At 41.6% G+C, this 13254-nt stretch overlaps 1 protein-coding gene across 1 annotated transcript; it reads left to right on the top strand.

Annotated features, from left to right (window-relative positions):
- Window positions 1–1228: 1228 nt before the first annotated feature.
- Window positions 1229–7491, top strand: FGG (fibrinogen gamma chain). Its single transcript, XM_065837888.2, has 10 exons — window positions 1229–1385; window positions 1471–1515; window positions 1975–2158; window positions 2266–2359; window positions 3417–3547; window positions 4213–4346; window positions 4471–4655; window positions 5628–5905; window positions 6247–6416; window positions 7266–7491. Exons 1-10 carry the CDS (start codon window positions 1311–1313, stop codon window positions 7278–7280), a joined length of 1311 nt encoding a protein of 436 aa, XP_065693960.2. The 5' UTR covers window positions 1229–1310; the 3' UTR covers window positions 7281–7491.
- The last annotated feature ends 5763 nt before the right edge of the window (window positions 7492–13254 follow it).

The following is a 13254-nucleotide window of genomic DNA, read 5'->3' on the forward strand; positions in this document are numbered from 1 at the left end:
GGAACACAAGCCAAATTTTTCCATATTCTGTTACCAAATATTCTTCTGACAGAGTTTCAAGCCCATATGTACTACTGTTAGTGACAAAAGGGAAGGGCGTGTTCTTTATCCTGTTGAAGGATGAGGGATACTTAGATTGTGTTGTGTCGTTCACCTGTTGTGCCATGAGCAATACATGCTCATATGCGTTCTTGAGCGTACAGCTGTAGTTGAAACTGGGCCAGTTATTTTACGAAGTTCATACCAGCAACCTACTCATGCTATATAGTCATATCTAAGGGAATCCTGGTGGTGCACAGCCACTGAAATTGTACCTCCAGGATCCTCTGGACCCTGTGTCATGACATGCAACCAGTGAAGCAGCAAAGCAATCTCAAGCACCTTGTGAGCAGCTTGGCAAGGAGATTCAGTAGTAGATTCCTGAGTCCGTGTTAATCGCATTAATGAAGCAACAGTAGAAAACACAAGAGCAGGTAGACTTTTACCCAGTTTTATTTACTTTATTTTCACTCTTTAGGAAACCGAGTTGACCATGTAAAATGTGGAGCCATGTGTTATTGGTATCAGTAAGGACAACAGAAGCACGTTCTGCGCATGACTCTTGCAGGTAATTAATGCCAGATTTGGAAAGGTAAACTTCTAGCATCGGTCATCCTTTGGAAAGGATTTTTGGCAGCCTGGCAGCTGGCTCACTGGTCATCAGTACACTTACTGAAAAGCTGACTCTCCCATGAACAGTACTTCAGCCTCACATAAGTGTCCCACAAATTTGATTTTTAGCATCATAAATGCTCAGATTTGCTTCTGGCCATACATGTCTTGGTGGGAAACCTTCTGGTTGACCAGATGTGACCGGATGAAAAGAGGATATTCTTATTTATTGTTGGGCTATTGGTAATTGTTACATGTAATTCAGACAGTTACTTTGGCTTTTCCATGTGCTATTTGAGTGAAACTTCTGCCAGCCCCATCCTGAAGCCACGTATGAATTTTCTTACACTCTTGTTCCTAGAAGTAGCATCTCCATGCCTTGTCTCACCTTCCCGCTTTCCCCGAGACCTTCTGGCTGGAGCAGAGATCAAGCGGATAAGTGGGAAGCAGGTTCTGAAAATGGGAGGAGTAAGAGATGAGTGCAAATTCTGGGAATCCACCTCAAGCCCCTACTCCACCTCTTCCCGCCACCTCTCGCTGCCCGCCCCCAGCTCCAGCCTGCTCCCTTAAACTGGACCTGCCCTGTGCTGGGCTGAACATTTTCGGCTGCTGACTGCAGGACTCACACCCGGCAGTCGGCAGCACCTGCTGGGACAGACATGATGGTGCTGAGGTTACAGAGCTGGGCTCCTCTGGGGTCTCTCCTCTCCCTCCTCTTTTCCACCAGCATGGCGGTAAGTGACAGTGCTAGAAAACACATCAGCACAGAAAATGCTGTTAGAGAAAGTTAACTGAAAATGTTCTTCTTTGTCTCTTCAGTATATTGCTACCAGAGAAAACTGCTGCATATTAGATGAACGATTTGTAAGTACCTGAACAATTTTCTTTTATCTTAAGAGCTTGATTAAAGCTTTCCTATGCTGATTATTAACTACCATTATCACTTGTAGCTTTATTTGAACTTCATTGTTATTTTCTATACGTACTAAATGCACTGTGCTTAAACACGTTATCTATTAATAGAGGTGTACGCTTGGTAAAAATGCAGGGAAGGCTGCACTGTTGACAAAAGGAGATGTCCAGAAGACACTAGAAGTAACAGCATGCATGCTTTTCATGCTATATGTGTGTATGTACACACAGTGTGAAATTAAACTGACTCTGTACATTCAAATACAGCAGACAAAATGGCAAACACTTCCCCTTTTTATCCACAGTTATTTGTATAATCAGTGCCTGAAAGTTCCCCTGCCCATATATTCTGCTCTCCTGTTTTTTTTTTTTCTCCTGAGACATTGCCAATTTTTATTCTTTCCTCTTTAGGGTAGCTACTGCCCAACGACCTGTGGCATTGCCGATTTCTTTAATAAATACCATCTCACTATGGATAAGGAACTGCAGGAAATGGAGAGAATTTTACAGCAAATTACTAACTCCACGGGAACAGTAGAACATGTGATTCAACACATCCAAAGCCTCTATCCTCCAGAGAAGCAGACACTACCAAGTGAGAATATAATGATAACTACACAACTGAAAAATGTAGTTTATGTAGTTTTATTGGTTTTTGATTTGCCTAATTGCAATAATTTTACACCTTTGTCTGTTTTACAGATTCAATTGATGGCTTGACTCAAAAGTCCAGGAAAATAATTGAAGAAATTATCAGATATGAAAACACTATTTTGTCTCATGAAAGTACTATACAGTACGTATCTTCCACCTTTTATATCACTTGGCAATCCAAATAATTTTCTTTTTGTCCTTTTATCAAGTGCAGCTAAGGCTCCCTCAGAAAGGTTTTTTGTGCTCATGTGGACCATAGTGCCCACACTGTCCTTAGCAGCTGCCTAGCAAGACACAGAAGGATCATGAGGATCTGATATTGCATTCTCTGCTCATCTGAATAAGCCATTAATTATTCAAGAAGTACAAGATAAGAATGTCAGGAAGCATGACAATATTTTTAGTTATGTTTCTTTTGCTGTGCCAGCTACTTCTAAACTCTTTTTCTCGACCTTTGGAGATTTTATTGATATGAGTTTGTGCTGTAATGCAGAGTGTGTGCAATATTTGTACAATCATTCACTCTGCATATATCCATGAAAATCAGCTCAGTTACATTGATATAAATCATAAGTAATACAAACTCAGTGGTAGTCTTTTGTTAATTGACACTGAAAATACAACTGAAAACATCATTAACTTTTCTAAATCTTAAGGATATGTTTTATGACCAGAATGTACAAAAATCTCCACTTGTATAACATTATATCAAAGATGATTTATGCATTCTGACACTTGTAGCAGTTTATTTGCAGCATTTATGTTTTACAAATGCATCATTTGCTTCAGGAGAACAAAGGAAAAGTTTCACAGAATCACACAGAATCATAGAATGTTAGGGATTGGAAGAAAGCTCGAAAGATCATCTAGTCTAATCCCCCTGCTGGAGCAGGAACACCTAGATGAGGTTACACAGGAAGGCGTACATAGAGTTATATTCATACATTAATTACTGTTTTGAGTTTCACTGACTAGAGTCAAGTTTTGCAGAAGATTACATTTTGCATAAGGTTAAGCATGTGCTTTCCTACTTCATATAGTTTCCTCAACTTTAAATATTGATACTAACAGAGGCACTTCCTGTTAGAGGGGTGTATGTAGCAGTATGCTACACTGGTGGGACACATATGCAGGGAAATGTGTGTTACATATTCAGAAACAGCTGAAACAACAAGCCATTTTTATGTCTCTCTGTCCAGACAGTTGACAGATACACATATATTGAACAGCAACAGGATCACACAGCTGAAAGAGAAGATTGCTCAGCTTGAGTCACACTGTCAGGAGCCATGCAGAGACACGGCTGAAATACAGGAGACAACTGGAAGAGGTGTGCAAAATGCTTCTTGTGTGGTGGAGGGTTAATCCTGTTACAAATATTGCCAACTGGCATCACAGCGATGAGTTATTTGTAATCTTATGGGCCATAGATTTCTGCAGAGGTATATAAGATTGCACATTATGAAACCAGGGCTTGGATCAATATAGGTGTTGGGTAGATGCTCTGCAAACAGGGTATTCAGGTGGAACAGAGGTATTGCTTGCTCGATTGGCTTTTTTGTCCAACATATGATTATCCCAAAATGTATGCTAAACATGAGGGACATGAGTAGAGTTTCCATGGATTTAGGACAAACAGAAGGTAACTCCTTATCACATTTCTGCTGAACCATCTGAAAAACATGTTATTATTCCATTAACTTCAAAAGTGCCTTTTTTGTTGATGTAGAAATTAATGCAACTACTATATTTTACATTTCAGTTGCTAAAACTCTACGTGAGAGTAAATTCCTCCTCATGTTACACAAGTCCTTTGACCTTCAGTAGGATTTTTATGGCAATTATATTAAAGTATGTGGAGTAAATAGCTAACTGTGCAACAAGGATATTTAGATGAATTGCATTTCTTGCACTAAAAAAGTTACAATATCAAATAAATCTGAGAGTAGAACTGTACCTAGATTAATAACAATCTTTTTAATATCTTTACTTCAGATTGTCAAGACATTGCAAATAAAGGAGCCAGAAAAAGTGGTCTTTACTTTATCAAACCTCAAAAAGCCAAGCAGTCATTCCTAGTCTACTGTGAGATTGACTCATATGGCAACGGCTGGACTGTATTACAGAGGGTATGACACGTGTTATTACCATGAGCAAGCTTACTGCATCAGTACAGTTTTTATTTACATACATAAGATACATATCTTTTTTTTATTTAGGTTTTTGGGTTTTTTTTTTGTTTGTTTTCCCCAGAGACTGGATGGGAGTGAGGACTTCAAGAAAAACTGGGTTCAGTACAAGGAAGGATTTGGACATCTGTCTCCAGATGACACCACTGAATTCTGGCTGGGCAATGAAAAGATTCATTTAATAACTACACAGTCCACTCTGCCATACACCTTACGAATAGAACTGGAGGACTGGAGTGGCAAGAAAAGGTATTTGCTTGTGATGCTCCTGAAAATGACAGCTTAAAACCTACTGCTTCTACTGCTGCATCAGTTTGTACAGCTCTTTCCCCTTAGACCTGCTAACATGAATAGGACACTGTTTTGGCTCCTGACCTCACAACTATGACAGCAGTCACCCTGTGTGACTTGTTGCGAGGCACACATGCGTGTCTGAAGGCCACATGCTGGCAGCCCTAGTTTAGTTGGCAGAAGGAATTTGTTTCTTCTCTTCAAGATTCTTCACATCTTATGCATCTTATTGACTACATGATGGTTTTAGGTCCCTTCCAATTGAACTATTCTATTCTATTCTATTCTATTCTATTCTATTCTATTCTATTCTATTCTATTCTATTCTATTCTATTCTATTCTATTCTATTCTATTCTCTTCTGTTCTGTTCTATTCTATTCTATTCTATTCTATTCTATTCTATTCTATTCTATTCTGCTCTATTCTATTCTATTCTATTCTATTCTATTCTATTCTATTCTACTCTACTCTACTCTACTCTACTCTACTCTACTCTATTCTATTCTATTCTATTCTATTCTATTCTATTCTATTCTATTCTATTCTATATTCCATTCTCCAGGAAGGCTTACTAGCTTTGCTATTTCTTGAGACATCCACTTCTTCCTTCCACCAAGAATTTCCTCATGATCTAAGTAAGCCCAAGTATTATGAATGTGGGAGATACATACATGTGCATGTTTATATAATGTAGATCTTTCATACATCACTGAAGAGTAGTAGTGAAAATACATCTGACACTGGAGCACAAATGCTGGTCGATGTGTGTCATTGAACTGAGGCACACAATCATGCAAAACCAATTCCTTTTCAAATGCTAGGATGCCATAAATGCCTTTTTCTGCAGTTCTAACACCTATGTGTTTCTCATTCGCACATGTACTGGGAATGCAGCATGCTGATATTCACCATTCTCCTCTGTTAACAGCACTGCTGACTATGCTGTATTCAAAGTGGGAAGTGAAGAAGACAAGTATCGGCTGACTTATGCCTACTTCATTGGTGGTGAAGCCGGGGATGCCTTTGATGGCTTTGATTTTGGAGATGATCCAAGCGACAAATCCTTTACCTATCATAATGGCATGCGGTTCAGTACCTATGATAATGACAATGATAACTTTGCTGGCAACTGTGCTGAGCAAGATGGATCTGGATGGTGGATGAATAGATGCCACGCTGGCCACCTCAATGGAAAATATTATATAGGTAAAGTACCTTCTAAATACCTATGACCCAGGACACCACATTTCAGTGACAAAGAAAAATAGGTCAATTCCATTGAGCATGTTTTACTCTCTGGTTTTCTCAAAGCTGGCATAGCACATTCTTTGCAATAGATGTTAACACCAGTAGTAGGAACTTACAGCTGCTTTCCAGCCCAAAGTGGGAGAATCAGTCCTGAGAGAAGCAAACTGGGGGGAGAAAGGCAGTGAGCAAGGCCTGTTAGCATGCTCAGGGATGCTATGGAGGCGTTAGTACCAGAAAAATGTATAGACAAATCAACCGTTTTTGAAAGCAACTGTTTTGCTCTAACCGATGTTTTTTAGATGGTGTGTACACATCGAAAGATGCTGGTCCATCTGGATATGACAATGGCATTATCTGGGCAACCTGGCGTGACCGGTGGTACTCCATGAAGAAAACGGCAATGAAAATCATCCCATTCAACAGACTGTCAGTAGATGGACAGCAGCACAACTTAGGCAACACCAAACAGGTTCGACCACAGGGCTGGGGAGATATTTAAAATTACAAAAGAACATAGGTATAGTTTCAAACACTGAGCATGGACAACTGAATAGGGCACCATATCTTAGAGAAGTTGGCTTTGTTTATGTGTACACATACGCAGGCACGTCACAAGAAGAGCAAGAGACCACGAATGCATTTGCAAAGAGCAAGTTTTATTTTAGTTACCTCTCTACTGGGGGATCTCAGAAGCCACACCTAAGCTTCCAGGCAGAGGTGACACAGGCAGGGACGCAAGCGCTGGTCAGTTGAGCCCTGCCGAAGATCACTGGGCCTGCTGAGCTCGCCTGTATTTCGAGGCTTCAGGCAGGCGCAGCCTCCCGCTCTTTCTCACAACAAAGCAGGAATCTCAGACATAGTGATAAGGTGCCTAGAGTTTCTCACAGGCCTATGTTATCTAACACAGAGGTTCTACTCATCAAGCACACAAGGTCAGCAAAACAATTAGTGTGATGTGTGTGCTTTTTCTACAGACAGGTGCAAGTCACTTGAGTGTATTTACATTTAACTAACCTCCTCGCCAAATCTTCTGCTATATCCCCATACAGTTTACCATTTTGTCACAGAAATATTTGTACTTTGATTTTAATATACCTTGCACATTACTATTTCTTTTAACAGATAGATTAATGGATAGTCTTGTGATCAGAAATAATCCCTTACCTTCATGCATTTTTAAGTGTTACATTTTAAATTTCCAACTAGTAAAACTGTGTTTGAATGCTATCAACGTGTCATCATAGCCTTATGTACTTCTTTTTTAGAATAATATTAAAATGCTCTCTCTTTTTTTGTTTTTTTTTTTTTTCTGTTTTAGGTTGGAGATTCGTAAAGGGGAAGTTTCACAAAGACTGGTCTGACCAGGGAAACAAATATTTTATATCTTAGACACTGAACTTACCTGACATTACACAGTTCAGTTTTACTGTAAAACACCATTGACTGGAAAATGCCCAAGACTCTTCCCTGAGCAGTGCTTACCTCTGTACATGGTTATTATTTTCTGTACAAATTCTCAATAAATTTTTGATTACTACAAAAAATCTGAACTTGTTATCTGTGCTCAACTGTTGGCCAAACAAAACAAACTTTATGATGCTTGGAAGGTTACTCTGATCAGACCTGTTCGATTCAGTCATTCCTGCGTTGCAGGCCAGTAGTTTCTGCTCTTTGTTTAGAGGCCAGTGTTAGAACTATTTCTCCATAAAATATGGCTTGCTACCAAAAGTTTTCATTCTGCTTTCTAATGAAATTTATATGTGACATGGATCAAAGTACACACCAACTTGAAAGAGGCCTAGTTTACTGCTGAAGGCTACTTACCATGAAATAATGAATGCATTTTCAATCAGGACGTGTTAGGAAGTATCCTATCAATGACGAAGAACAAATGTTTTACTCCAAAGCATGCATATTAACAAGTTTCTCAAAATAAAAGTTTCATTTGCTATATAGCGCATAGTATTACACTGTACAACCATTACCCCCTCTTTGTTCCTAAGTATATAAAATTAATGTATCTAGTGTCACTATGAGACCAAAAAATGATAAAATTTGCAGCAGAAATTCATTGTATTTTACTTGAATTTTCTTTTTCTAGATCTGGTAGTAATTTTCCGTGTGATCCACATGAGCAAACTCACAGCACAGATCAAGAAGAGCAAAGAGTTTGCAATGCTGTCTGAATGTACTCAGAATATTTGATGAGTGCATTTGAGTGGTGCATTAGCAAAACAAATTAGTTTTGTGGATAAATTTCTCAACAAATAATACACTCAGAGCTAGAATCTATATCTATTTCAAGTTAGTATATAAAGAAGTGAAATATGAAGTGTACCCTGGTTTTTATTTTTAGCTACTAGTGAGAGGCCAGAAGTTCACCTGATATTTCTGAATAGCACATTCAAATGCATTATTTTAAAGACAGGGAGACATTACACTAGTAAGACAGTTTTGGTGCCCAGGTCTTTAGCGAGGCTGCTGGGTCTCTTTCCTTGGGTCTGAGCCTCCACAGCATGATAAGCTGCTGTCCCCCTGTCATTGTTACTCAGGTTGTTTTGACTTAGTTCAAGTTATACCCTTGGGCCAAAATCTAAGAGGAAGACTGGCTTCTCAGGAGCAGGTGAGAAGAAGCCATCGTAAGCCTAGGGCCAGTGTGGGGTTAACAATTGTTTGGGGTGAAGGACAACCTCTCCACACCACTGAACCGGTATATTTGCACAGCTCTGCTTCACCCATGCAACCAGTCATGTTGCGTGGCTCACCAGCAGCTTTCACACCCAGTTCATCACTAGGCAAAGCATTTTATGGGTTGCTCTCCAGAACTAAGATTGGCTTATTCTTCCAGTTGATTTGTTGATGTCCTGAGTTTTCACAAACAATTTTAACCTCTTTGGAGGGAACCGTCTGCTCCAGTGGTCAGGAGGGTCAGAACTATTGAACCCAAGAATCTTGATCTTTCAGAGGAGTCCTCTGCCAGAATTCATCAAGGAGTCTACGGGATCCCAGCCTACAGTTACATTCTCTGGGCTCTGAAAGAACACTGGCAAAACTCATATCTTTTGGAGCTCCTTTCTGCTGTTTCCAACCCTCTATCAAAGGGGCCTGAAAAGATCTCCCGTTTCTTCTGACTCTTAGGGAGTTAATACTTTTGGTATTATTTTTTGCAAACAAATATGTTGCAATTTGACTTAATGCCCCAATTTTGTACACTGAAAAGTCATATTTCTCTTTTCTACATGAGACTTTATTGTACATGACAGTCAGATCATAGCTATAGTGAAAGTCATCTGTATTTAGGTGAGCCTGTCTCCCTCTAAGTTTATAAAAATTTGTTATAGGATTTGGTGGATATAAGTTTGCCTTTATTTCATACATGTGCTTGCAGTCACTCTTCCAAAGACCACTGTAGCACAAAATAGAGGAACTGGGAACAGAAATACTTTCTCTTCTGTATGCTCACTCCAAAGTAAAACCAACCAACCAAACACAAACAAAGAAGTAAAACCAAGCAAACAAACAAAGCCAGAAAAAGTGGACAAGGAAGGGGATAAAGGTAGAATGAGGTGAATAAGGTGGACAGACTGGAGGGCTTACTGGGTCCCTCAGTGTCTAGGACACTGCATGGGGAAAATGTGGGATCAGATGCTGGGACTGGCTAGTAATGAGAGCTGGGGCTGAAGAAGAATGGAGTCTAAGACAAGGTGTCCAGAAGAGGTACAGGAATGAGCAGGTAAAAGGAGGAGAAGGTACTGCTTGGAACCTAGTGGTGGAGACTGGTGGTAGGAAAGGAGACAGGGACAGTGCTGGGCAAACCAGGGCTGGCTCACACCTAGGGCGCACAAAACAGACCTAATCCCAGACTTCCCAACTATTGCTCTGGCAACCTGCCAAGAGCAGGGCAGCTGAAGTAGCGAACTGCATTTCTGTCCTTCGATCACTAATTAAAGTTAAATCCAAAGTTTATCTAGCCTTTAGCCTTTCAAACAAACACAGGGAGAAGTGACTGGATGATAGCAACATGAAAACAAAGGTACAGGCTGAAGGTCAGGCCCTAATTCAGCCCTCAACTGGAAGTCCCAAGGAGCCCCTCCTTCACCCCACCTTCACCCAGCAATCCCCTTCGCATGAAGCAGGAAACCCCTCTTAGTTTACCTAACCTAATGTTTGTGATCAGTTACCAGCTTTTTCCAGTTCCTCTGACCTTGCTGGGAAAACCAGAGCTTTAGTGTTCTGCATTTGAAGGTCACCAGAGAGCTGTGCCTTCCGTCAGTGTCACAGGAGGCCTGGCACATGCTACTGCCGTGTCCAGTCTTACACGGGTAGCCTCTACCTGGGATATCACCCAGCAAATTGTCACATCCTCTCTTGGCATGACAGGAAAGACAGAAATTCTTCTACTTGATGTACTCTTACTGGTCTTGATTTTTAAGGCCTATTAAATTACAAAAATAATGTTTGGAGAGATAGAAGACCACAAAATCAAGCTCTTACAATTTAGGAAAAGCCAGAACTGAGGTGATATCACATCTGAATTATGAAGGATGCTTTAGTTGTTGCATAGGTTGTAATGTATGCAGTAAGACCAGGTGGGGCACAGTTGTCTCTTACTTACAGTTGATACTCTGCAGAATTAGGTGCTATTCCTACTCTCATCACCTGGCTCCTGTGGGACCAGAGGCAAGATCCTCAGGCATCTCAGAGCTGGCTGCTGGATGTTCCTCCTGAGCCCCAGTGCAGGCACAGAGCTATAGCCGCTCTCAGTGGGATCTGCACGTATGGTGTGCTCTGAAGACTAGGACTATCAAAACAGTTCCTGTAAATTAATAACTACTTTTTGACTTCATGTTCTCATCTGGCTTCTGCAGCTGTGAAAAGAAGAAAGTTGTGCCCAGGGAACTGATGTTTGCAAGCCACTGAGGCAGCTAAGTGATGAGCACCATAGGAATATCCTTGAAACTTTAAACAGTCTGCAGAGCACCATTGTAAAATGAAAAGACAGTACAACTCTGGGCAACTGCTTGCCTGTAGAGCACCATCCATGGTCAATGTGAGGAGGAGGGGGTTTGGTTGAAGGAACATCACATATGAACCTGTGGTAAAGCAGAGCACATGAGTGTATGCGCAAGGTGAGTCCATGAAGGTTGTATGTGCAATTCTTGTGTTTCTGAGCACAGAGGGCCTAAGGTTGTGACCTTTGAGCAGAGTTTTTTATCTATTGTGGAGGCTAAATTAGAGTTTGTTGGCTTGAGTAGGGGATTCTTCATGGACCCCAGTAGATTTGGGGGTCATATTGCTCTGTTCTGTAAAATAATTAATCCTCCTGCAAGACTTCCTCTCTTCTTCCCCTCCTTTAAGCATTTTATTGTTCTCTGAGCTTTTTATAATTATTTCACTGAACAGCTGCAACATAGCAAACAAAACTGTGTAGGATTTGGATTGGGGAAGCATCACCAGTCTTGCCCTTGCTGAAATTAGCAGCTGAGGATTTTGTTATGTGAGAATATTTACTATCTGCTTTGAGTTCAGAAGCTGCCTTACAGATATTTATCAACCAAACAGCACAGCCATGGCTGGCAGATCTTCAAACTGAGCAAAGGTAACATGTGGTCTGTTTGGACATTTGTCACTGAAGTTTGTTGGGCTGTCTTATTATTGAAATCAGAACAGATTTGTTGCACCATAGTATTACTGGCACTGCACAGGGTTCAAAAGAAGACTTTACAAAGCATGCTGCAGAGAATCAACATAGACAAAACATCTTGTTTCAGACTCTGCACAGATAACATTAGGCCATAAATATAATACGTACCCTTCATCATGCAAAACCAGATCCTGAGGGTGTGTTAATCAATGGTACAAATCAATGTAGCACCATCTTATTAAGCTCTTCCGTTTTCTGCTACCTGAGGATATGACTCACTGTTAGTGAGATGGGTGTAAGTTCTGTTAAGTTTTAGAGGGTTTTCCTAGGTAAGAGAAGCATGAAGTGCAAGGCCAGAAATGGGGTACATGGAGGGTGTTCACAGAATCACAGAATCGACTGGGTTGGAAAAGACCTCAGAGATCATTGAGTCCAACCCTTGGTCCAACTCTAGTCCATTTACTAGATCATGGCACTAAGCGCCATGTCCAATCTCAGTTTAAAACCGTCCAGGGACAGGGAGTCCACCACCTCCCTGGGCAGGCCATTCCAATGCCTGACCACTCTCTCTGTAAAGAATTTCTTTCTAATATCCAGCCTAAATTTCCCCTGGCAGAGTTTAAGCCCATGCCCCCTTGTCCTATTGCTAACTGCCTGGGAGAAGAGACCAATCCCCACCTGGCTATAACTTCCCTTCAGGTAGTTATAGAGAGTGATGAGGTCACCTCTAAGCCTCCTCTTCTCCAGACTAAACAACCCCAGCTCCCTCAACCTCTCCCCATAGGTCTTATGTTCAAGTCCCTTCACCAGTCATGTTGCTCTTTTCTGAACCCGCTCCAGCACTTCAATGCCTTTCCTGAACTGAGGGGCCCAGAACTGAACACAATACTCCAGGTGTGGCCTCACCAATGCAGAGTACAGGGGAAGGATCACTTGCCTTGTCCTGCTGACCATGCTATTTTTGATACAGGACAGGACACCATTGGCCTTCTTGGCCACCTGGGCACACTGTTGGCTCATATTGAGCTTCCTGTCAATTAGTACCCCCAGGACCCTTTCTGCCTGACTGCTCTCCAGCCACTCTGCGCCCAGCCTGTAGCACTGCAGGGGGTTGTTGTGGCAAAAGTGCCCATTTTTCCAGTCTATCCAGATCCCTCTGCAGAGCCCTCCTGCCTTCCAGCAGGTTGACACTCCCTCCCAACTTGGTGTCATCAGCAAATTTGCTGATGATGGTCTCAATCCCCTCATCTAAATCGTCAATACAGATGTTAAACAGGACTGGACCCAACACTGACCCCTGGGGGACACCACTAGTGACTGGCCACCAGCTAGATGCAGCCCCATTCACCAGCACTCTCTGGGCCCGGTCCTCCAGCCAGTTCTTAACCCAGCAGAGAGTACAATTGTCCAAGCCACGGGCTACCAGCTTTTGCAGGAGTATATTATGGGAGACAGTGTCAAAGGCCTTGCTGAAGTCCAGATAGACCACATCCACGGCTTTCCCCTCATCCACCAGGTGGGTCACCTGATCATAAAAGATCAGGTTGGTCAGACAGGACCTGCCCCTCCTAAACCCATGCTGGCTAGGTCTGATCCCTTGTCCATCCTGAAGGTGCTGTGTGATTCCATTCAGGATGATCTGCTCCATAACCCTGCCAGGCAC

Source organism: Patagioenas fasciata, chromosome 4, assembly GCF_037038585.1.
Source record: "Patagioenas fasciata isolate bPatFas1 chromosome 4, bPatFas1.hap1, whole genome shotgun sequence".
NCBI classification, from domain to species: domain Eukaryota; kingdom Metazoa; phylum Chordata; class Aves; order Columbiformes; family Columbidae; genus Patagioenas; species Patagioenas fasciata.